This window comes from Rhinolophus sinicus, linkage group LG13, assembly GCF_036562045.2.
Source record: "Rhinolophus sinicus isolate RSC01 linkage group LG13, ASM3656204v1, whole genome shotgun sequence".
Taxonomy (NCBI): Eukaryota; Metazoa; Chordata; class Mammalia; order Chiroptera; family Rhinolophidae; genus Rhinolophus; species Rhinolophus sinicus.
Window position 1 is genome coordinate 1,337,008 of NC_133762.1, and position 24,817 is coordinate 1,361,824.

The 24,817-nt window shown below is 50.8% G+C and overlaps 1 protein-coding gene across 4 annotated transcripts in view; it reads left to right on the forward strand.

The window, feature by feature from the left end:
* The first annotated feature begins 717 nt into the window (after positions 1–717).
* ATP10A (ATPase phospholipid transporting 10A (putative)) overlaps positions 718–24,817 on the forward strand; it is a 111,677-nt gene continuing 87,577 nt past the window's right edge. For 3 of the 4 annotated variants that reach the window (XM_019753226.2, XM_074317770.1, XM_019753227.2), the window contains exon 1: positions 718–1,344. In XM_019753226.2, coding sequence (XP_019608785.2) covers positions 926–1,344 — 419 coding nt within the window. In that variant the 5' untranslated portion in view covers positions 718–925. Of the gene's footprint in view, positions 1,345–3,552; positions 3,769–24,817 lie in introns of those variants that run through there. The other variant, XM_074317771.1, reaches the window with a different exon arrangement.

The following is a 24,817-nucleotide window of genomic DNA, read 5'->3' on the forward strand; positions in this document are numbered from 1 at the left end:
CTGTCACTGTCTGGGTCACAGAGTTCCCCTGAGGACACGGCACAGAACGGAGAGTTTGGCCCTCAGAGTTTACACGACAGGAAAGGAGACGAAATACCCGCAAGCCAAAGCCTGACTTTGCCACAGTGAAACACTCTTCCCTTCGATTAAAAAACAACAACCCTATTTAGGGAAGTCAGGAAGGGCGCCGCGATCAGAGAAAAGAAAAGGTCTAGTCCATCCAAGAAGGGAATGTGAAAGTAGGTGGAGGCTGAGCGAGGGAAGGCAGCGGGTGTCCCCAAAGCCTGTTGAGAAATCGGAGCTCTGCTGTGCCGCCGCTGGGTGGATTCTGACACTGGCTGATTCCAGGCGGAGGCTCCCAACCAGCGTCCCCGAGCGCGCTCCACGTCCAGGGCCGGGACCGATCGCGGGCCCTGCCTGTAGCTCTCTGCAGCGTCCTCTCTCCTACCCCGGCAGGCGCGCCTGCAAAGTTCTGGGAAACGGGACTAGGCAGTTTTACAGTTCCCAGGCCGGCTTGGTGCTTCCCGCTCATCGCGGGGCGGGGCCGGGAGGCGCGGGGCGGGGCTGGAGGTGCGGGGTGCCCGAGCAGCAGGGCGGGGCCGGGGCAGGCGCGGGGCGGGGCCGGGAGGCGCGGGGCGGGGCTGGAGGTGCGAGGTGTCCGGGCAGCAGGGCGGGGCCGGGGCAGGCGCGGGGCGGAGCCAGGAGGCGCGGGGCGGGGCTGGAGGTGCGAGGTGCCCTGGCAGCCGGCGGGGCCGGGAAGCGCGAGGCGGGGCCGGGCGGCGTGAGGGGCCCTGTGGCGTGAGGGGCCCGGCGGGGGCGGGCACTGACTGCGGTGTCCGTGCGTTCCGCAGGCTGGGAGCCCGCGCCGCCGCGCCCGGGCCGCCGGCGATGATCACCTAGGAGGCTGGCGAGGCTACACGCGGGCATGAAGCGGGAGACGGCGGCGGCCGAAGAGCCTGCGGTCCCCGGGCGCCGGCGGCGGCGCCGGGAGGGCAGGACCCGCACGGTGCGCTCCAACCTGCAGCCGCCCCCGGGCGCCGAGGACCCCGCGGCCAAGGGCGCTCGGCACCTGGCCGACAACCGGCTCAAGACCACCAAGTACACCGCGCTGTCCTTCCTGCCCAAGAACCTGTTCGAGCAGTTCCACCGCCTGGCCAACGTGTACTTCGTCTTCATCGCGCTGCTCAACTTCGTGCCGGCGGTGAACGCCTTCCAGCCCGGCCTCGCCTTGGCGCCGGTGCTCTTCATCCTGGCGGTCACGGCCTTCAAGGACCTGTGGGAGGACTACAGCCGCCACCGCTCCGACCATGAGATCAATCACCTGGGCTGCCTCGTCTTCAGCAGGTGAGCTGGGCGGGGGCGCGCTCCCGGGAAGTTGGCGCTGGGCGCGCGTGCTCTGAGTGGCACGAGGCGGGGGTGGCCCGGACAGCGGCCGGACTGGGACCCAGCGCCCCGCCTCGAGGGCCAGGGGAGGTCACGGCGCCGCGCGAGGGCCTTCCGCGCCAAGGCACGAGAGCAGGAAACTTTAGATGTGGGGATGCAGGGGTACCCTGTCCTGGTTTGTCACTCAGACCCTGGTTTGTCACTCAGACCTCAGTTCTGAACCAGAATAATCACAGGACGAGTCCAGCGGCCGCTGGGCGTCCTCATCCCCAGCCGCACCGGCCTTTTAAGTAAAAAGGAGGGAAATCTATTCCCAGGCGTCCTGGCCTGAAGTCCCCGCCTCAGTCTTCCGTCAGGCTCCGTGGCCCAGGATGTTTAACACTTTTCATAACCAACACAGAAATGTAAGTCTCAGTTAGGTGAAACTGCCACCAAGTTCTGATGTGTTGGGCACATGCCAGATAAAAAGGCGGGGGTAGTAACAGAAGCGTCCATCCGTTTCTGTATGCTGTGAGCAGACTACCCAGCAGGCACCATCCACAGTTGACTGTTGAATTTTCTTAAAATGAACCCGGGCTTACAGATGGAAAGACTGAGTCCTGCCTATTGTTAGTTAGTACCAGGCAGCGTGGTGCCGCTGGGCTCCTGCTCCTTCTGTCTTCCTGCACCTCTCCAGAGTTGCGGACCCTCAGGCTGGGCCTGTCCAGGATATCTGCTGTCCCTTCTCCCCACCCCAAGAGAGCCACTTAGCTGCAGGTCCTTCTAGGAGCTGTGTCTAGTCAGTGGAGCCCAGCTCAAGGTCACACCCCTCAGGAAAGTCAACGGTCCTGGCTGCCATCCAAAGCTCAACCCCTCAACCCGTCTCTCCCTCTTGCTCACTTTGCTTGAGTCCTAGTGTAGGGACTGATATGGGACTCCCAGCTGGAGGACACTGGCCCCTCCGGCCTCCCTCCTGGAATTCCCTGTGTTCCTGCCTCCTAGGATAGCTTAGATGAAGACTGTGAAAGCCCCTTCCCATCTTTGAGGATCTCTGATCCTCCCAACAACACTGGTTGTGCTTCATACTTATTATACAAATGAGTAATCAGAGGTTCAGAGAGGTTAAGTGACTTGTCCAAGGCCATACAGCTGTGATGCAGTGTCACTGAAATTTGACGAAGGTCTTCCTGACCCCACAGTTTTTCCAATATTCTTGTGCTAGTGCTTTTCAAGTTTATATGAGTCACTCATTAAAAATAATAGTTGTCAGGCTCCATCCCCAATGTTTCTGACCCTACACGTGGGGTTAGGCCCAGGGACCTGAGTATTTGATTATCACACAGGTGATGCTTGTACAGTGCCCTGCACCCCCTCTGAGCAGTGCTGCCCTGCTTGCTCTCAGAGGTGCTCTTTGGCCATCAGCAAGCATGGTGTTGACGGAAAGGGCTGTGGGGTTTCCTGGCTCCTGTTCACCACAGGCCAGAAGCCGAGAAGGCAGGGGGACACCCTTTACACAAATGTCCTAGTGTCCCCTCTGTTTGCCTTCTACACCACAGGTGTGAGTCTTTATACCGACACTTCCTGTTATTATTACTGAGCCACTGGCTCCTGCGCCTTCTTTTTAGAAATACTTGGGCCTCAGGAAATACGGTTTATTTTCAGTTGACAGAGTGCTTTCAACCCAGTCTGTCATTTGACCCTTGTAACAGCCATCACCCCGACACGCACATGGAAAAGTGAGAATGGAACCCCAAGCAGCTGTCATGACTCCATGACCTCGAAGGTGTCATGGGATTTGGAAACCTGCACGTCCCCCTGGACCATAGCCGTCCGTGTTCTCCCCCCACCTTCATCCAACCTGGGTTCTCAGAGGATCAGAGCAGCCCTCGGGGGTGGGTCCTGGGGCTTTAGGGTGTTTTCAGAAGTTCCCCCACACCTCCCAGCTCCCAGGTCAAATTCCTTGAATATTTTCCCCGGGAGAGGACGCCCTTGTGCCTGGGGTGGGTCCGTGGGTGCACCAGCAGGCGTGTGCAAGGCGGGAGCTGTCCAGAAGCCAAGTCACACTCCTCCAGGCCCAGGAGCTCTGACATCGGAGTTTCCAGGACTGGGCTGGAGAGTGTGGGTCTCTCAGCCCTCCGCTGTCCCCTGCGGGTACTGAGTGGTTTGTGTGGCCATTGCATTCGAGGCAGCCTGTAGCTGCGTCTCACCGAGCCAGATCCTGGCTGGGTCCTGGAGATGGAAAGGCTGGGTGTCACCCAGAACTTAGTGTGGGGATCAACCTCACAGAGCTTAGTGTGGGGACCACAGGTGCAGGATGCAGGTCAGGAGAGGCCTCCCACAGGAGGGCATGAGTCTGAGGCCCAGGGAGGATGGCCACACAAGGGGTGAGAAGGGCAGATGCTACAGGTAAGGGAATGCAGGGTTGGGGGGGGAGGAGGTATGCGACAGGCCTGAGACTGCAGCTGTGTGGGTGAGGTGCGGGCTCAAAGCCCAGGGTTGGCGGGGGGAGCTGACTTGTTTTACATCAGGAAGCACAGTTGTGAACAGTCGGGGTCTGTTCTGTGTGGTGTCGTTGCTCTGGTGTGCCAGGTGTATGTAAAGCAGAGTGACAGCAGCCTTGAGTGGGGCAGCTTTGCCCACTGACCGTATCCGGACGGTGGCTTCTCTCAGACCCCCTTTTGCACTCTGACAGCAGGCTGCAAGGTGGCTATGTCCGCCGTTGTTTGTGTGGTCTGTGGGTGGTGTGGGCTGTGGGTCCTCTCTCTGTGAGAGTCCCCATCAAGCTGCTTAGAAATGCAGCCTCGCTGGCACCCCTCCCTCCCGGGCTGCTGAACCTCTGGAGGTGGGGCAGCTGGTGTCTGCATCACGGTTTCCTTTGCACACACGGGTTCCAGAAGGCAGATCCCCCTGAACCACACCCAGGGGGATGAGACAGTGCTGTGGGTGTTCCTGGGGGACCAGGTCCTGCCTGAGACCCCCACCCAGTGGGAGGGTTAGCTTCCTTGGTGCTGGCAAAGGCTGTTGGGAGAAGCCACCTCCCTCTGGGCCACTGGGGGAAAAAAGGGGAATCTGAGTCCCATGTCCCCACCAATGCACCCTGGCAGGAGTCGAGGGTGACGCAGCTCAGGTTCCCGTTGGTGGGGCTTGGACGTCACTTTACTGATGGGCACAGCCTCCAGCATGGACGTCCCACTGGGACAAGGCCAGCAGGGGCCAGGGCTGAGGGGGCAGCGAATGACCACAGGGCCCAAGGCTGGCAGGGCTGAGGAGGACAATGGACAGGAATGCAGTCCCCACAGAGAGGTGGTTCTGGTGGCAGCAAAGCAGAGTGGTTATCAGAGCACAGTGTGAGGAAGTGGAGGGAGAAACATTCCTGGAAGGGACGTCACCCAGGCGAGGCGAAGGGAGAAAGCAGGGACGTGCAGAAATGGAGGGGACCTTGGAAGGGCACAGCCTGACATGGGCTGGGGTCAGGCCTGCCTTGCAGGGGCCTGGCCCAAGCCCCCTGCCTCGCCTGCCCTCTGTTTCCTAACTTGTAAAGTGAGTGCTGGCCTCAGGTCCACACACCCCAGGAGGGGCCAGTGCTCTTGTCCCTGCCTGGGTCACTGTGTTATTTCCCCTTTTGCTTCCATTCGTTTGTGATGACACCTTTCAGTGTCTCTCTAGGATGATGGAAACAGCAGTGTTTCTGCATGAAATAACCCGCGATGACATTTCCCCCAATCTTCTGGGCCCCGTTCCTGGTTTCGAGTGTGGCATCCTGTGTCTTTTGGGAAAGCAGGTAGTCAGGGGCTGTTCTGATGCTTATGTTGGAATTGTGCTAATTTCCGTGTCTTTCCTCTGACTCTCGCTCCCGTTTTTCCAACTCTCTGGGCTTATCTCCAACCTGTGTACCCTGCGCTTCAGCGTTTGTTTCTTTGGCAGTGCCTGAAATGAGACCCAACACAGTTCTCCTTTATCTGTCTTCTGTTCCTTCATCTGGTGTCCCCTCGCCCCCCCCCCCCCCCCCCCCGGACAGCCACAGGGACACCTGGTCCCTGGGAAGCGCTGCATCTCTGTCTTATTTGGAGTAAAAGGTTTGCAAACGCACAGACATCAGGACAGGACCCAGGATAGCGCGAGTCCTGTTGCAGCAGGATGTCCCTCAGGTGTGCGCGGCAGGGAGCACTCAAGGAGAATGTTTGGACATTGCCATTCCCGTGGTGTTTGGAAACACGTTTTCTTTTGATACCTGTCATGTGTCACGTATGACTGGGCTCATGGGGTCAAGTTGTAGGAAAAGCAGCTTTCTTTCCCTCAGAAGGCAGCTTTGGCCCTGGGCTGTTCTTTGCATAGTGATGGGAGCCATTCCATCTGAACCTCCCAACAGCCAGGGTTTCACATCCCCACTTCACAGTTGCGGAGACTGAGGCTTCAGCCCTCGACAGCTGGAGCCCAGAGCCGTCCTGCTGTGATGCCATGTTCCTGGTAGTCTCCTACTTGTCACCCCTCCCCCACAGCAGTAGGCTTCGTTTAAAACATAAACATTTTATTTATTTCAAAGTATTTGCTGCTTTCCTTGTGACTTCTTTGACCAATTGGTTGTTGAGAGATATCTTGTTTAAGCTCCACATCTTTACAAATTTTCCAAGTTTCTTTCTGTTACTGAGTCCTAATTTCGTTCTAGTCACACACTTGGAGAAGTGCCCACGTGATAGACCTTTGTGTACCCACCATCCAGTTTCCAGTTAGCAGCCCACGGCCAGCATGGTTCTATTTGTTTCCCACCCACTCCCTCTCCCCCGATCATGGTGGGGCATGGTCTAGACATCCTGGCATGTCTTCTGCAAACATTTCAGAAATTAAACATTTCTTTAAATTAAATTTTAGGTAAACAATGCCATTAGTACACTTAAATATTAATATTAATTCCTTAATATTGTCAAATACCTAATCTTTGTTCAAATGTCCCCTTGTAAATGCTCTTTTTTGTTTGTTTTTTTAATTTGTATGTTTCAATCAGATCCAGATAAGGTCTCCATATTCCAATTGGCTGGTATGCCTTTTAGGTCTCCATTAATCTTTCTATTTCCCCTCTAAAATTCCCTTTCTCTTCCTCTCTCTTTTTCCCCCTGCAATTTATTTGAAGAAACTGAGCTATTTGTCCTGTAGGGTTTCCCACAGACTGAATATTACTGATTCCTTTCCTGCGGTGTCACGTGACATGTTCCTTTGCACTGTAATTTCTGTGAAGTGGTGGTGGTGGTGGTGGTGGTGTGGTCTGGATGCCTCATTAGACCTTCATCATATTCACGTTTGATTTTTTTTTTCTTTTTTTGCCAAAACCACATTCATAGGTGGTGGTGCACTTCCATACTGTCCCTTGTCCCTCCTGTTGTGATGGCAGCAGCCATTGATGATGTTGCCTACACCCATTAACTCCTTCAAGTTTGTGAAATGGTGGTGCTCTCATTCTTTCGTTTGTTTTTGGGAATACTTTTATAAAAAAGACACTTCCCCTCAGCGACTGCCTGGTTTCCCAGTGGTGCAACTCAGACAGAGAAGAAAGAAGAGATAAATACTTGACTTGGATCACTAGCATCTTCCAATGGAAACCAACTGCCTTTCTAAAACTTTTCATCTTTTTATTTTGAAATAATTTTAGACATACAGAAAACTTGCAAAAATAGTACAGAATTCCTGTATACCCCTCACCCACCTTCCTCTAATTTTAACATTTTACTTAATTGTACTACAGTAGTCAGAACTAAGAAATTCACATCAGCCTGAAGTTCTTAATTAAACTACATTCTTTATTCAGATCTAAACCGTTTTTCTCTTAATGCGTTAATGAGTATTAGTCAGTGTTTTGCATATTGATCTTGTAGACTGCCACCTCACCAACTCGTTTCTTAGTGCTAATACTTGCTTTGTGGATTCCTTAGAATTTTCTATATACAATCATGTCTTGTTCCTGATCTGAAGGGGAAAAACAGTATTTCACTGTTAAGTATGGTGCCAGCTGTGGCTTTTTTAGGTGTCTTTGTCGGGTGAAGGAAGCTCCCTTCCATTCCTTTCGTTGAGTGATACTTCTTTTTAATCAAGAAAGACTGTTGGATTTTTTAAAACACTTTTTCTTCATCTATTGACATGATCATGTGGCTTTTGTCCTTTATTAAATTAATGTATTACATTGATTGATTGATATTTGTACATTGAACCAACCATGCCTTCCTGGGATAAATCCTACTTGGTCGTGTTGTATAATCTTTTTTATAACTTGCTGGATTTGGTTTTCTAGAATTTGTTGAAGATTTTTGCATCTTTATTCATATAGGATAGTGTGTGTGTGTGTGTGTATGTGTGTGTGTGTATCTTTGTCTGGTTTTGCAGTACGGAAAATACATCAAATGAGTTGGGGAGTGTTTCTACTATTCTCTTTTTTGGAAGAGTTTACGAAGAATTGGTATTAATTCTTCACTAAATGGAAGAATTCATCATTGAAGGTAACATCAATCTGGGCCTGGGCTTTTCTTTGTCGGGAGTTTTAACATTACTAGTTCATTCTCTTTAGTTGTTGCAGGCCCATTCAGGTTTTATATTTCTTCTTGAGTCAGTTGTGGTAGCTTTGTGTTTTTCTAGGAAATTGTTCATTTTATCTAAGTTACCTCATTTGTTGGCATATAGTTTATAATATTCCCTTCTATTCCTTTTTATTTCTGTAAGGTTGGTAGTTATGTAACCTCTTTTATTAATAAATTTAACAATTTGAGTTCACACTTTCTTTTGCTTGGTCATTCTAGCTGCAGGTTTTCTAACTTTGCTGATCTTGTCAAAAAAACAACTTTTTTGTATTGTTGATTTTTTCCATTGGTTTTCTATTCTCTATTTTATTTATTTTTGCTCTTATCTTTACTATTTCCTTCCTTCTGTTTGACTTGGGTTTAGTTTGCTCCTCTTTTTATAGTTATTCAGGGTGAAAAGTTAGGTTATTTTTTTGAGATCCCTTTTCTTTGTTTAATGTAGGTGTTTACAGCTATAAATTTCCCTGTAAGAACTTTAGTTGCATCCCATAAGTTTGGATATATTATGTTTTTATTTTCCTTTGTCTCAAAGTCTTTTCTAATTTCCCTGGTGATTTCTTCTTTGACCCATTGGTTATTTAGGAGTGCCTTGTTTAACTTTCACGTATTTGTGAATTTTCCAAATTTCTTTGTTATTGATTTCTAGTTTCATTCTATTGAAATACTTTGTATGATATCAATCCTTTAAATTTGTTGAGGCCTATCTATCCTGGAGAATGTTCCATGTGTGCTTGAGAAAAAATGTATATTCTGTTCTTGTATGAAGTGTTCTTTAGCTATCTGTTAGGTCTAGTTGGTTTAAAATGTTTACATTTTCTATTTTCTTGTTGATCATCTCCCTATTGTTCCAGTAATTATTGAAAGTGGGGTATTGGGATCTCACAGCTATTGTTGAATTGTTTATGTCTCCCTTCACTTCTGTTTGTTTTTGCTTCATGTGTTAGATGCGTATATGTTTACAATTGTTATGTCTTCATGATGGCTTGGTCCTTTTATCATTACAAAATGCGTTACTTTGTCTCTACCAATTCTTGTCTTAAAGTCTATTTTGCCTAAAACTAATATAGCCACTTCAGCTCTCTTTTGGTTACTGTTTGTGTGATGTATCTTTTTTGATCTTTTTACTTTCAACCTTATTTATGTCTTTGAAACTGATGTGTATGTTTTAGACGGCATATACTCGAGTCATGTATTTTTAAAAAGTTATTCTGCCGTTTTTTTGCCTTTTGATTATAGTATTTATTTTATTAACATTTAATGTAATTACTGATAAGGTAGGGTTTATGTCTTCCAATTTGCTCTTTGTTTTTTGTATGTACTATGTGTTTCTATTCTGTATTTCTTCCATTATTGCCTTTAAATATTTTCTAGTGTACCATTTTAATTCCTTCTTGTTGCTTTCACTATATTTATGTTTTTAGTTATTTTTTCAATGGTGCTCTGGAGATTACAAATAACATCTTAATTGAAAACAATCTAGTTCAGATTAATACTAACAATTTTCATAGTATATAGAAACTTGGCTCTAATGGAGTTCTGTTTTGTCCTCCTCCTTTGTGCTATTAAATTACATCTTTATGCATTATAAGTCCATTGACACAGATTTATACTTGCTATTTATGGAATTGTCTTTTGCTTCCAGATTGGAGAAGAAAAAAGTTACCTAAAAATCCATGTCTTCTTTGCCACAACTGGTGTAACAGCCTCAGGCCACTTTGGTGTTAAACAGTTGCCGCTGATTGTTTTCCATGATTGCCCTCGGTGTAGGAATTCTCCCACTGAGTGAGGTCCAGATCAGCTGCCGTAGCAACTCTGTCTTGGAGTGGGGGCTTTTTGAGGAACTCCAAACTAAGCCTTCCCCTTCTGGTGGCATCAAGTCAGCTGGTTTTCACAGGCACTGGAGAGCTAGGGAGAGGCGGGTGGGAGGGTCAAGTGGAAACACCATGAGTCTTATTTTTCTTGCTGTGGTCTCACTGGGTCCTTATCTGAGGGCCCTTCATTATGGTGGCCATCAACTCCACAGGTTGCGTCTTTCCTGGAAGGGGTCAGGCGTCTCACCTGGGGGCCAGAACTGCCTCCAGGTGTGATGCTTAGATGTCACAGACTGCTGGTCTTCCTGGTGCTTGGTACTCCTGGGCCAGGCTGCTGAATGGTATGTGAACTCCCTTGTTACGGGCAGTCCTGCCCCGTAAAGAACCTCCCTGTCCCCAAGGCCAGTCAGGCCCTCCTTAAAAAGCACTTTGAAGACCATTTGAAAGTCAAGCTTATTTGCATTTCTGGATTCCTTGACTTGGGAAGCTTGAGAGGGGCTGAATGACAGTCAGGCCTGCCTTCACACTGAGGTGGTCTTGTTTCTGGTTGAATTCCCATAACAGGGCGGCCCAGTGTACTTATTTGTTCAAGACTTACCTTGCTATATATAGTGCTCTGAAAGGGCTCACAGGGAAAATGCTGAGGCTATTTTGGTTTCTGCTTTTTTAGAATGTTCCCAGCTTGGTTTTCCATGTTGACTTGTTTTGCATTTTCCCAGAGGACAGTGTGTATGCATTGCCCCCCGCATACCCGCTGGTTAGTTTTCCACTGGGGATACTGTATTTTGAAATACTTTGCCCACCAAACTATTTTCGTTAGGTAATAACACATTTCCTTGTTCATTTTAAGTCGGTCAATGACAGGTAAAGCCCCTCAGTGAGGTTGAGCCCGTGAGCAGTCGACGCTGGGCAGCGGGTGTCCTCATTTTCGCAGGAGGGGGGACAGCAGCCTCTGGGGACTGGGGTCATGCAGGAAAGGGCAGAGCAGCGCCAGGCGGGCAGGCAAGTGAGTGAGAGGTTCCCTGCAGCTCGTTACTAGGCCCGTTACTGCTAGTGTTACTATCGTCACTGTGAAGACCTTTTGGTCAAAGTGTTTCTTAACATCGTTATTACAAAAAGTAGATGCAATTCCAAACAACACAAAGACCTTCAAGTGTCATTTAGCCTGTGCCATTTTATCATGGGTTACTGGACAGTTTTTGAAAAGTATTTTGAAATACTGAAAATAGCTGGTGGACTCCCATGGCTAAGTCCATGAACCCCCAATAATCCCGGGTACCCTGGGTTCAAGTATCTTCTTAGAAACACCCTTCACTAGAAAAGCACTGTGAGGAAGTGGTAACATTAAGGCGCCATTTGTTTATCAAAAATCAGTGTGGCGTGTTTTATAAATATACTTGGATTTGGTAATAACTTTTTTTTTTAATCTTCAAAAATTGACTATATTGACTCATTTCATGGTGTCTTTGGAATTCTCAAGTTTGCTTATCGTCTGTTATAAAAATAATAAAAAGAAACTACAAAGTCGTGTGGCTTCCCCCACAGGTACCCCATGTGCAGGGTCACTCAGAAGAGTGGCGCATGGGCTCTGGGCCGGAGGTCTTAGCACAGTGGGGACATCAGATCAGCTGGGGGTTAGCCCACTTTTCCTCCTGCATCAGGCTGGCCTCTTTCTGGGGTGTCAGCGGAGGAGGGTGGCCCCTCCCTGCCCTCTCCCACTTCCCCCTCCTCAGCCTTTCCCACTTCCCCCTTCCCCCTCGCCCACTCCCCCCTCCCTGCCTCTCCCACTCCCCCTTTCCCAGCCTCTCTTCCCGCTGATCTTTCCCCACCAGCACTTGTCTGACCGGAAACTTCTGCCCCCAGAGTAATCTAGTACCTGAGAGGTTAGTGACATGGAAGGAAGTCCAAGCTGTCCCCAGACCTTTGAACTGAGTCCTTTGTTGAGTTTAAACACTTCCGTGGCTCCTTTATCCCGCCCTTTGTCTTGTACTTACAATAGCAGTTAAAAAATAATCAAGTTCAGGAGAGTGACATTTTGGTCCAAGTTCTGTCCTCTGTCAGAATGTGACCTTGGCACTCTTACGTGCAGAATGTGTCAGGTGCAAAGGGGAGGCAGCATGGTGGGCACTCCACGGTCTCCCATCTGTGACGCTCTGGTTCCTGGTCGGGGTGGTGCCCAGACACGGGGCGCACCCAGCGGTTCTCCAAATAGGGTGAAGGGTGGAGAGTGTGCCCTGTGCTGACTCACCCGCTGGCCGTGTGCTTGTGGTGTGCTCTCCTCTCCAGGGCCCCGGCAGACAGACTATTCTCTGCCAGGGTGGAAATCATTCTCATTTCAGTTACAAACCCGTCCGTCCACTGTCTGTCTCGGTCACGTTCAATGCACAGTGACTCGGGAAATCTATTAACTCAGCCCGCAGCTCTGTCTCTCCCAGCAAACAAGCCATTTATAGACGCAAACCCAAGTGATTTTTTCAGAATGTCCCCTGTAGACAAATAAGGGCCACTGACGTTCCCTCTCCACTCAAAGTCTCAGGCACACAGGGCGTTTTCTGAGAAAGCCTGCTTTTATGAGACCGCATGAGAACTCCTTAGCTGTGGTATTTTATTTGATCCTCACGACGGTGGGCAGAAACCCAGGCAACAACATTCCGTACTGTGACTGTCATCCTCCTCACTCTTCGCGTCTTCATTCTGCCATGACAGACTTTGGTCAGATGAGATGTGTGCGCCTTTTCCTGGCACTGAACTGACATGGTGGCTTGCACTGTAACATTTTCCACTTACTTTTTTTTTTGGAAAGAAAATCTTTGCTTTGAAGTGGAATGGAAAGTTTGCTTCATCCCCTGAAATCTGGTCGCTGTGTTGCTGTGGCCCGCACCCTGCCTGCAGGGCCCCAGGGTCTTTCATAGGAGTTGGAATCGGAGCTGAGTGAGAGCTGTGGCTGCCCCACGGGCAGCTTGATGTCTCACGGGTTCTGCAGACACAGCACTCGTGACCATGAACCTCCCTGCCTCTGGCTCACTTTCTTCCTTTACTCTTTCGGTGTCACCCTGCTCACTCCTCTGTGAAGTCCTGGCGGCACATCACGGGGCTTTGTCACGGGGATTCATTCACGGTGCCACCGCCCCTGGGGAGGGGAGAAGGGGATGTGGGCGTGCGGAGGGAGCCATGTCTGTAATGCTTGGCTCTGCTCCCCACCCCTGCACGAGGTCCACTTACGTGCGTCCTGAGCCTTCAGTCCCATGTTACCCGTGTCTTATTATGATGCTTGGACGTCTGGGGCCTTCCTGGCCCTGGAAGGTCCACCCCTCCCAAGTGTAGCCGCTACCTGGAGAGTAAGGGGTGCCCCTGTGAGTGCACCTTTCATGTGCAAACTAGCCAACGCAGAGCCCCCACCCCAGACACACCTTTATCAGGCTCTCACACTCAGGGCCACTGTCCTCTGGCCCTGACAACTAGGGACAGCCGTACGCCCCATAGCCCCCTGGAATGATTCCTAAGTCAGCTGACCCTGCCTCACCGCTCTTTCCCGTGGGAACCCCAGAGGCTCGTGCCCACGTGCCCACGCCCTCTGCCTCCTGACTGACCCTGGGCTTCCCCGTGCGGCCCCGTGTCCTGGCGTGGCCGCTCCTCTGGGGAGCTGTGAGTCACTAACTGTCTTGTCAGTGGCGGCGGCCGGCTCCTGTTCTGTTGGCCTCAGCACACCTGCATGACAACAAACTACGTGTTCAGACCCCCTCGCACTCCCCTCAGGCCTCTGCACCTTCGTGGGTGTCTGAGCCCCTCCTTGCGTCCCCCTCCTGCCTTGGTCAGCGCCTCCCTCTGCCCACCCCCTGTCACCACCAGAGCTGTGTTGTCTTAGGGCTGCTCTGGGGCCAGCTGGTCCTCACCGTCCCTGGGGTCCCACCCTGGAGTGGGGTCTCAGCACCTTCGAATGAGCAGACGGACCAGTGAGCTAATCCTCGCGGCATCTAAATCACGCCTGGCCCGGCAAGTCCTGTAGGTAGAATGATGGCCCCCAGGCATCTCGTCTCCATCCCAGAACCTGTGACTCTGGGCTTACATGTCAAGTGACACAGGGCACTTGAGGTTGCTCATCCGCTGACCTTGAGATGGGAGATTATCGTGGATTATCGGGGCAGGCCCTTCATCTGTCACAAATCCTTGAAAGAAGAAGGGAGGGCAAGGAGGTGCCCTGTGACCGGGACTCCTTACAGGCTTGCTGGCTTTGAAGAGGGAGGAATGTGGGACCTCAGGCGCTGGAAAAGGCAATGACAGACCCTCTCCTCCAGCCCCCAGAGGGAGAGAAGGCTCAGGGGCCTTGGTTTACTCAGCAGGCCTCCATGTCATCTCTGGGAGACCCACCCGTGTCAGACTCCCAACCTCCAGAACTGGAGCACATGTGTCCTTTCGAGCCACTGAACGGTGGTAATTTGTTACAGCAGCCATTGGAAACTAAAAGACCCACATTCACGGGTGAGTCTTGCAAACACCAAGTTCTTGACCTCAGCTTTGTGTATGTTGCTATTAATTTGTGTAGTTTCCGTTCAAACCATCTTAGCTGTTTGAGTTAGCTGAACCTGCACAAGAATCCTGCGTTGCTTAGTGGGACCATGAAGATGATACGGTGGAGAAGAGGTGTTTGTTGTTTTTCAGCTGAAACATTTAATGGTAAACCGTCACACCTTTCTTTAGCACTGGAAGAGTTCTTATGAACTTGTACGGCGACGTGCCCAGCCGGGCCTGCGAGGCACTTGTAAAGGCTCCCATGACCCTCAGAGACCGAGGTCTTGGCTCAGAAGGGACGCAGCTGGGGAGGGGGGCAGGGGGCCCTCTGGGACCCCAGCTGACGGCACCCAGGGCCACACATGTGCTGGCCCAAGTGAGCATCCTGGGCCATTCTCATCTTGGATTTGTGTGTAGATAAGATCCAGCTCTTTAAGAATTTCAGATTTTTGAGAAAGTGTTTAAAACCAAGTAGTTACCCTGATACATGCCAGGACCCAGAATTGAGCACAGATAAATGACAGAGATGCTTTTAGAAAACTCTAAATCTTGTCATGGAAATTCTTTTTGGGGGCGCGGGTTCAAACGATTTTGGCCTTGCGCGCCCTTACCAGTAAAACTGACTTGAGTATGTGACCTCGGTATGCACTTGTTGATGTATAAAGCAGGCATGCAGCTCATGGATAGAGACATCAGTCAATGACAAGATACACAGCGATTGCAGATGAAAGCTGCGATATTCCCTGCACCTACCAGTGGTGTCCCGTTCACGTACGCATAGCCCCTGGGGACCGCTGCCCTCGAGCCCCCTCATGTAGCTTTGTGTGGTGACACCGTCTTAGGACACTTAGCACGTTGCACATCGATCCAGCTCATTCTCGCAGTTTCTCTTTCATCCGGGGCCTCTTAGGGAGTTTTAAGGAAACCCGGGCACCACTGACGCCCCGTGTGCACAGACGGGTCAGGTCTGGTGGGCGAGGCCCGTGAGCTGCAGGGTGGCGGTGCTCACTCCCCGGTGGGTCACCCCGGGCACAGACCGTGTGCTGCGTGGGCTTGCCCCTACACACTGGCAGCCAGAGCTGTGTCGTGCTGTCCACCTGCCTCGGACGCGTTCTTTCTCGTGCTTGACTTTTAAAAGATTTTTATTGGGGTAAATTCCATGTGCCATTTACCGCTGTGACTGTTTTTGAGTGGAGAGCTCGGTGGCATTAGGTGCATTCTCACTGTTGTGCAGCCGTCACCACCATCAGCTCCAGAACTTTTCCTTCTTTCCACACGGATGCTCTGTCCCCATTAAACACTCACTCCCCATCCCCGCCCCCAGCCCTTGGCACCGCCATCCTCCCTTCTGCCTCTGAATGTGACAACTCTCAGAACCTCATCTACAGGGAATCAGACAGGATTTGTCCTGTTGTGTCTGACTGGTTTCACACAGCACAGTGTCCTCAAGGCCCATCCGTGTTGTAGCAGGTGTCAGGATTTCCTAGCTTTTGGAGGCTGAGTCATGTTCAGGGCTGAGTTTCTCCATCGTGTGGGCGGCTCCACATGTGGGCTCTTGTGACTCAATGCTGCTGGGTGTGTAAATGTCTGCTGCAGGGATGGTGACGATGGCAGCACCAACTGGGGGGTCTTCACGCCCGTTAGCTTTCGTGTGGCTCTCATGAACTCGGGGGAGGTGACTTCAGCCCCTTCACGGGAGGTGGCACTGCCAACAGATGCGTCTCCAGGGGCCCTGGCCAGGTGTTTACTCACCACACCTGTCCTCCCACGGAGCTTGGGAGAGGGGCTGTCAACTTAGACCGGGTCACGTGCTCCTCTGTGGTCTCCTTGCTCTTTGTCTTTGAGTTTGAGACCCCAGGCAGCCCTGCTGGCCACATGGGCTGGCCCCAGAGTGAGAAGTGGTTTTGTGGGAGGAGGCCGAGCTGTCACCTCAGTCTCGTCCCCCAGATGGCCTCTGCCTCTCACACGGGCAAGGGGACCATACTGGCTTCTTTTTTTTTTTTTTTTTTTTTTTAAAGATTTTATTGGGGAATGGGAACAGGACTTTATTGGGGAACAGTGTGTACTTCCAGGACTTTTTTTTCCAAGTCAAGTTGTTGTCCTTTCAATCTTAGTTGTGGAGGGCGCAGCTCAGCTCCAGGTCCAGTTGCCGTTGCTAGTTGCAGGGGGCACAGCCCACCATCCCTTGCGGGAGTCGAACCGGCAACCTTGTGGTTGAGAGGACGCATTCCAACCAACTGAGCCATCCAGGAGCTCAGCGGCAGCTCAGCTCAAGGTGCCGTGTTCAATCTTAGTTGCAGGGGGCGGAGCCCCCCACCATCCCTTGCAGGACTTGAGGAATGGAACCCGCAACCTTGTGGTTGAGAGCCCACTGGCCCATGTGGGAATCGAACCGGCAGCCTTTGGCGTTAGGAGCACGGAGCTCCAACCACCTGAACCACTGGGCTGGCCCCCTGCCTACATTTTAAAAGCTTTCAGATAACAGAAATTATTTTCAAAGAAGAATAATTTCACTCATTGAATTCCCTTTGGATTACCTGAGAAATTTCTAAGTATCTTTAAAAAGAAGACATCCTCAAAACGAGTGTGCTAGGGATGTGGTGACAGGTAGAAACCCGTCTCTTCCCCTTCATGACCCTACACCAGACCATGGAAGTTCCTTTTACCTGCTCGGGACTTAACTGGAGGTTGCCTTTTATGAATCGGCCCTTTTGTGGAGGGGCCAGCTGGCTCAGAGGTGGGGTGTGGGGAGAAACACGAGTCTCATTATCCCAAGGTCTTTTCTACTGAACGGCAAACTCTCTCCCTTCTTTTTGAAAATGTTCATATTGCAATGGAGTGACATACTACAGCTGGGATAATGAGTTTGTGACCAAGGCATTGTCACAACCTATGTGCCATGCGTCACTTGTCTCTCATATTTCGGCTTCTTCGCGCTACCTGATGGGATATTAAAGTAAGGTGTCAGCTCCACCTGATTTGTCTTGAATAGGAGTGGATGGTGTGCTGGCTGTGTCATAGTTTTGGCAGAGGGTGATGTTGTCATTTTAGACAAATACCTCGAAACTGCTTTGAGTCCATAGGAGGAGGACACAGGTGCCAGGAGACTCCAGTCCTTCCGACAGTGCCCGTGGAGTGGTCTTGGATTTAGAGTTTCTTGTGTCGACTGGAAAGAGCATTCAGAAATAGCTTCTAGAATTAGTAGATCTGTGGTGAAAGCTGTGGGCATGTTGTGATTTACCCGGATAGCTCACATCGTGGTTTCACGTTCGAAGCCGTGCATCTGTCCCCAAACTGGGGATGAGCTCTCCTGGACTGTCCCCAAAGGACCTTTTCTATTCTGGATTCCCAAATGAAATCTGAATAGATGGGAGGTTCAGGTGGGATGTTGAGAGAAGCTGCATTCATTCAGCGATGTCTAAGAGAGGTGTGTGTGTGTGTGTGTGTGTGTGTGTGTGTGTGTGTGTGTGTACGTGTACCAGCCTTTGCTGTCATGTGGGATGCTAATGACAGATCTGTGCACAGCGAGGACACTCTTTGCAGCAGATCTGGGCACTACGCTGGAAAGTCTGTCACCATGTGCAATAGAGATAGTTTCCTGGAGAACCAGATGTGCTTCCTTCCTCCGAAATCCCGTCTCTCGCTCTCCACTCAGCTGCAGGCTTCTCTTCCTAGTACCAGTCAGAGCAGCATTCCTCAGCTGTCTGGCCTTTGGTGTCCTCAGCCTTCTTTTCTTTCACTGGTTACCCGCCTGGAGCATCACAGTACTTACTTTTTATATGTTTTCCTACACTCCCTAGATTCTTACTTTGAAGGGTGACCTTGTAATAAAATAAATGAGTCCTCTCTATTATCACCATTTCTGTAACAGTTGAAGACCATTTCATAGTCAACGAAATGGATCACAGTTGAAATCTCAACATGCCTGGCTTTTCAATAAGCAGCGAATCTTGCAGTCGTATACATGAATGCGTTCCAATCAGCTTTCTCATGAACTGAAGGGGAGCCCAGAGCAGAGTCCCCTGGAGGCGGCTTTGTCAAAGGTGTTTGTTTCCCCGAGGTGAATGTTCACTCTCCTCACGCTGCCTCGTTTCCTGCCTTGATTGGCGCCCATTGCAAGCACTGGTCTCCCAGAAGGACTTAGAATGGGACAGGCTTGCTTGCTTCCCGTGGGTTTCTCCTGCCCACAGAGCCCATGAGCGCTGTTGGGATGGCAGACAGAACGGGAAGTGCCCTTCTTCTCTGGGAGGCAGAGCTCTGTGGTTTGTCCCCGGAGGCCACAGCAGACCCCCTTGTGACTTGCCACCATTCGGGGTCCAATGACAGACACCTGGTGTGCGGTTTCACAGAAAGCCTAGAGCACCTTCTGCTGAAGTGCAGCTGGAACCTCCTGGCCCAGCGTCCCTGGCATTGCCTGGGATGTGTCACTGGTGCACGTGCCAACACCCCATCCCGGCCAGGTGGGTCAGTCTGCGGTGGGCGCTGTCATCCGTTTGGTGCTGCCGCGTGCTGACATTGGGCTCTCTGTCCCCAGGCGCTGGTGCCCCAGCTGCCTCTCCTCTTGTCCTCACGCTGTAGAGGAGCAGTGTCCCCAGCAGGGTCCTCCTTCCAAGGGCACTGTCACCTAGTCCAGCCCTCCCCTGGCCCACCTTCCCCAGCCCGGCTTCCCTTTTTGCCAGGACTTCTCTGCCCCCCCTCAGTTTGCGCACAGCCAGCCCGTGTCCTCAGCTCGGGACGCTGGTAGGCGAGTGCTGCCCGTGAGTGCATGCTCTCTGGTGCCTCGCCCATCGGTGCCCACGGTGTTAAATAATAAGTCCTTCGAGCTTAAAGAGCTTTGCGGTCTACACCTTCCGCTCTGCCTTTCCAGTCAGCAGTGCCATCTACACATCGAAAGCCGAGTTCATGGTGCTCTGTGGACATGAAGGTGAAACACTGGTCTTTGCCTTTGAGGGACTTACAGCCTTGGAAGAGGCTCAGAGGTGGCCTTGCTACATGTGTGGCTCTTTGCAAGTGACTTCTGCCCTCACGTGCCTCCTCTGTGAGGTACAGGTGATAATAGGACCCACGTCTGTGGTCGCCATGGGGAGAGCGCATGTGAGCCAGACGGGCACCCACGGGGTCCGGCCCAGCCCTCCGCTATGAGGCGCATTCACAATGAAGTGGGTCCCTCCAATGTTTGGGTCTCCCAGGGCATGTAAGCTGTAGTGTGCCGTGTGCATCAGCGTGTGGCTAAGCCACAGACTTGCCTTGGAAAAATACTTTGCTGCTGAAACGTGCTGGCCGCCACCTGAGCCTCTGGTGATCGGGATCTTTTTGCTGCTGGGAGGTCTTGCTCTAGTAACATCCAAGACCACCCATCGCAGGTCACCATGACAAATGCAGCGCTAATGAAAAGGTTTGAAATGGTGCAAGAATTCCAAAGCTGTGACACAGAGTGAGCAAATGCTGTTGGAAAAATGACGCCGCTAGACATGCTCGGTGTAGGGTTGCCACAAACCCTCAAAAGAACACAGCATGTGTGAAGCACAGGAAAGTGCACTTCACCTTTACCTGTGATGCTCTTCGGACGGTTCCTGGCCCATCGGTGCATTGATTGATTAAACAGAGATGGGAGTACAGCTCTGAGACAGCAGGTCGGTGGTCAGCTCTGGAAGACTTCCTGAAGGAGGCAGGACTGCATGGGGACTTGTGGGGTTTAGCAGGTAGACAGGAGCTCGATAAAACACATCTGTACTTGAGTTTCTTACTTCACGTTCAGCACATGCCACGAGCCTTAGATGTGTCTCACGGTGATGTCAGCATGGCCACCTCTGTGACTGGGGAGGGTATCCTCTGCCACGCAGGACGTACGGGGTTGCTCGTTCACACAGTGGCAGAAAAGATGTTGGAAAGGGAAGAGAATGAGCAGAGAGAAAAGGGCACAGAGGAGATAAAGACGCGGAGAGACGTACGTGGGGAGGCTGCAGCAGGAAGTACGGGAACAGGAGGGAAGAAAGAGCGGGAGGCGACGAGGAGAGGGCCCGTGACAACGCGCCGGGGCCCGTTTGTGCAGTGAAGGCCGCGTGACTCCCACAGCCCAGACAGGCCTGCGCTCACTGTGACAAGTAGGGGCCACTTGGGGGCATATTGATTGCCCTGTGGGAATCAGCAGGACCCAAGATCATGGATTCTTATTCTATTTTTTTGACACCAAAGTGAAGAGAAATGTTTGGCAGCAGATTTTGCTGTAGACTGAGTCTTTACAAACGAAAACCAAGGGTTATAACAAGAAAGTCAGCGTGAGCTGGTCTCTAACCAGTCCTCTTGGGGCTCCAGACCTAGGTGTCCTCCCATCGGCAGGCTCCATGGGGACGTCAGGGTCCCACTTCAGCAGAGCTTGGCCAGCATGTGTGTGTGTTGTGCTCCCTTCATCTCCTTCCTTGAAGCACAAGGCTAGCTGTGGCCCATTTTTGTTTTGTTTTACTGCTTTACATGTAGTGTGTGGAAGTGGCGTGAGTCTGATGCAGAAGAAACGTATTTAAAAAAATTTGGGACCCATTTTAAATAGGGTGCAAGATCATAAAACCCAGAATCTGCCTGTGAGCAACCTGGGTGGCCAAGATGCCGTGTGGGGTTCCAGCAGCGGGTCTCCACCTGGACCGGTGGTCAGGTGCCCGCCGAGCCTCCAAGCACACGGATGTGTCCTGCTCTGTGCACGGCTCTCTGGGCTGGCACCACGCCTAGCACGGCACAGCAGCTCAGTTAGACTTTGTGGATAAAGAGAAACTCAGAAAACAAGGCACCTTCATCCATATGGTATTTGGGGAAAAAAATCCTGGAAGGCTCTAATTGATTGCCAAGTCCTGTGAGGCTATTGTTAGATCAGCACCAGTCCTTTAACTCTGTGAAAAGCTTGACGTTCACATGTCTGCAGTCTGAGCGTGTATTTTTAGCAAGCTCCCAGATGCGGTCCGGCCCTGCTAGGAACCGCCGCCCACTGGGATTAACTGCGTCTGTGAGCCAGTGCAGCACGTGTCTGAAGGAGCAGAGACAGGCAGAGCCCGTCACAGTTCCAGGAACTTCCCCCCACGTTTCCAGTACCTTCCATGGGAGAGGCCCATGGAGGCCGCAGCCACGAGCCTTTGGAATGACCAGGCTCCCTGACAAGGGCGGAGGTGTGGGCGGCGGCTCCAGACATCCAGACGGGTGGAGGGCGAGCTGGGTCGGGCCAGGGACCAGCCCGTCTGCCGAGGCTGGTGTGCTGGGGAAGCTGGGGGGCGGCTGGCAGTTGTGTGTCATGGCGGATTCGTCATTCACCCCAAATATAATCGTGGCTGGCCGGGCATGGGGCTGAGGTTGGGCGAGCGTGGCTGTGTTCCTGCGAGAACTCTGTGAGCTCAGCTCACTGGCTTTCGGTGTCTTCTGTGGTCTGAGGAAATGAACGCCTCAGATCTGAAATGCCAATGCCCAGGAGCTGTTCAATATTGCAGGTCTCCCCAGGTGACAGGTTTCCAAAGCTATTGTTTTAAAGGGTCTAATAGCTAAAGTGAAGGCTGATGATCTTAGTGTCATGCCTCCGTGGGCCAGCTTCCGTGTGGGAAAATTAGTTATAATCCTGGAATTTGGGGCTAAAGGCCCTAAGATCACAGAGAGGATAGAAGGCTCACACAGGACGAGTCGGTGAGAGGTCATGACAGGGGCTCCTGGGGGCTCAGCACCAGGAAGGGGGGGGGTCTGAGCCAGTGCTGGGATCTTCGGGCCCTGGATCTGGTAGCCTGGTCACTTCCGGAAGGAAGGAAAGCAATAATAAGCCCAAGGCAGGTACTCAGTGAGCAGGGACCCGACAGGCCACTGTGGTGGGAATTCAGCGTTTGCTGCTCTCTAGCAGAATGGAATGTGTCATCAGAGAGGCTGGCCTCGATGCCAGGGCATGCTGAGGGGACGATGGCCTGGCTGAAGAGCGGGGAGGTGTCTGGGGACACCCTGGGCGTGAGGTGAAGCTGAGGACGTGGGCACAGGCCTGGCCCTGCTGGGGGCACCCCTGCGTTTAGCCCCGGTGTACCTGTGCTGTGGGTGCCCGTCTTCATGCCTCACGCCCTTCGCAGACTGAGCTGGGCTCCTGGTGTCCACAGGACCTAGCTACCACCCCACGTCTCCCCCCCACACCCCGAATAAGCATGGTCACCTCGCTGGCCTCCCTGGGTTTCCTTTCGCCAGCTCCTGCCTCGGCCCCTGCCACCAGCACATCCACGTACCCTCCATCCCGCAGCCAGAGCGATGCCTAAAATATCAGCCACACACCTCTGCTCAGAAGCCTCGCTGCCCAGCTCCCTCCCTCCCTGGAAGGCCCGAGCCTGGCCTGGGTCCTGAGCTGCTGGGTTCTGTGAAGGTCTGGCTGCTGCCCCCACGTCGCGTCCTGCACAGGCCACTCTGGCCTCCTGCTTGTGCTCGCCTCAGGGCCCAATGGGAAGACCAGCTGCTCCTTCTGGAACCTTCTGCCTGCTCCCTCACTCCAGAGTCACATTGTCAGTACTTACCACCCTCTCACCTTTTACCTGTTTGTGCCTTTAGCTGTTTTGCAACCCTCCTTCCCCATGAGAATGTCAGCAAGAATTTTGCTCCTGTGTGATTGTGCCTGGGTCCCAGAGTACAGCGACACCTGCCTCCTAAAATAATATATATATACATGTATGTATATATATACATATATATGTGTGTGTGTGTGTGTATATATATATATATATATATATATATATATATATATATATATATATATATAAAACAAATAAAATCAACACGCAATGCTCACTGACTCACTTATTTAAGAAATGTTTTACCCCATTTTAACTCATCTTTAAAATGGAACCGATGTTACCTCCTTTGGACAAGTTTAGGCTACACAAGTGCAGAGCCCAGATGGTCACTGCCCAGTGGGTGTTGCCTGAGGTCTTTATCATCGCTGGTGACATCACTGCACAGCCGCGAAGACATGTGACGATGCCCTCCCATACCCCAGACAGGTGTGACCAAGCTTTATAAAACTTTTATAAAAAAATCATTGTTTGGATGTGCTTATGGTATTACAAGGAAAACAGAGAAGGAGGGAACACGGCCGGGCCCCCTCTTTCCCCACCATGTGGGTTCTCGCAAGCATGTTGGACCTGATATCTACACCTGCCTTTCTCCCAAACATCTCCGTCATTTCATATGATGTTGAACACAGCTTCACAAATACAGTTGCCAGATATCATCAGCCTTAGAAACGCCTACATTTGAAGTGAACATTCGATTTATATCAATCTAGTCTATGGAAAATAATCTGTAATGCAAAGACTAATGTGCCCCTAAATAGTCCATTTTTACAACAGAAAAAATAGAAGTTATGCTGCCGAATTAGCATAATAGATGTTACGGTGCATTTGTTTGTTGGAATAGTATGTATTTATTAAGTTATATATTTAAATCATTTTAATTACATAGAAATGAATATAAGTAAGTGACCCAAATGGCATTAAATATAGGGTATCAGATTCCCCCTTGGGTGCTGCTTTAGCTGCTCCCCATACATTTTGGTGTGCTGTCATTCCCTTTGTGATTTTCTCTTTGATCCATTGTTACTCAAACATGTGTTGTTTTATGTATTTCCCAAATTGGATTCCAAATGTCTAAGTCTACCCCATGTGGCTGGAGAACTTTTTCGGGTTTCTTGTGTGACCTCGCACGTGGCCTCTGCTGCAGACTGTCCTATGTGCCGTGAGGAGAACGTGCCTTCTGCTCTTGGCGGGCAGAGTGTTTCCGATAGACCTAGTTCATTTTTCCTGTTGTTTGGGTCTCCTGTTTCCTTTTGATTTTTTGCTTGTTGTTCTATACATTCTTGAAAGTAGGGTACTGGGGTCTCCAACTGTTTTCGCTGAATTGTCTATTTCATCCTTCAAATCTGTCAGCTTTTGCGCCATGCACTTTGGGATTCTATTGTTAGGTGCGTTTATGTTGATAATTGTATGGCTTCCCGATGAACTGACCCACGCGTCATGATAAAATATCCTTTTTGAGCTCTGGTACCACTTTTTGTTTTAAAGTCTGTTTTGTGTTTTGGTTCCCATTTGTATGGTGTGTATTTTCTGTGGAAGAGGTGACTTGGTGGCAAAGAGATGATATAGCCCACAAAGGCTAATATATTTACTCTCAGGCCCTTCCAGAAAAGTGTCCCAACCCCTGGAATATAGTTAAGTAGCCATATTAAGTTAAATTCTTTTGGTAGAGCGATGCATTGGGAAAGATGTTAACGTAAAGTTCACTTGTCATGATATGGTTATTTTCACAGTCCTGATGTCAGGAATGAATCCATCAGAATTTTTTGCTTGTGGGCAATTCTATGCTGTGGACCTCTTTTGCTTGCCTTATAGAAGTTAAAGGTCAATGATAATTGAATTAATTCAAGTGATGCTTTTTGTGCTCTAAATAAATTGTATAGTAGTTTCCTTGAAAAATCTTGTACCTGGAAACAAATCGGTCCAGTCTCTTTAATTTTAGTGTTTGAAATACGAGATGTGATCAAAACATATGGTGAATGTTTAAATAAAAAAAAATATT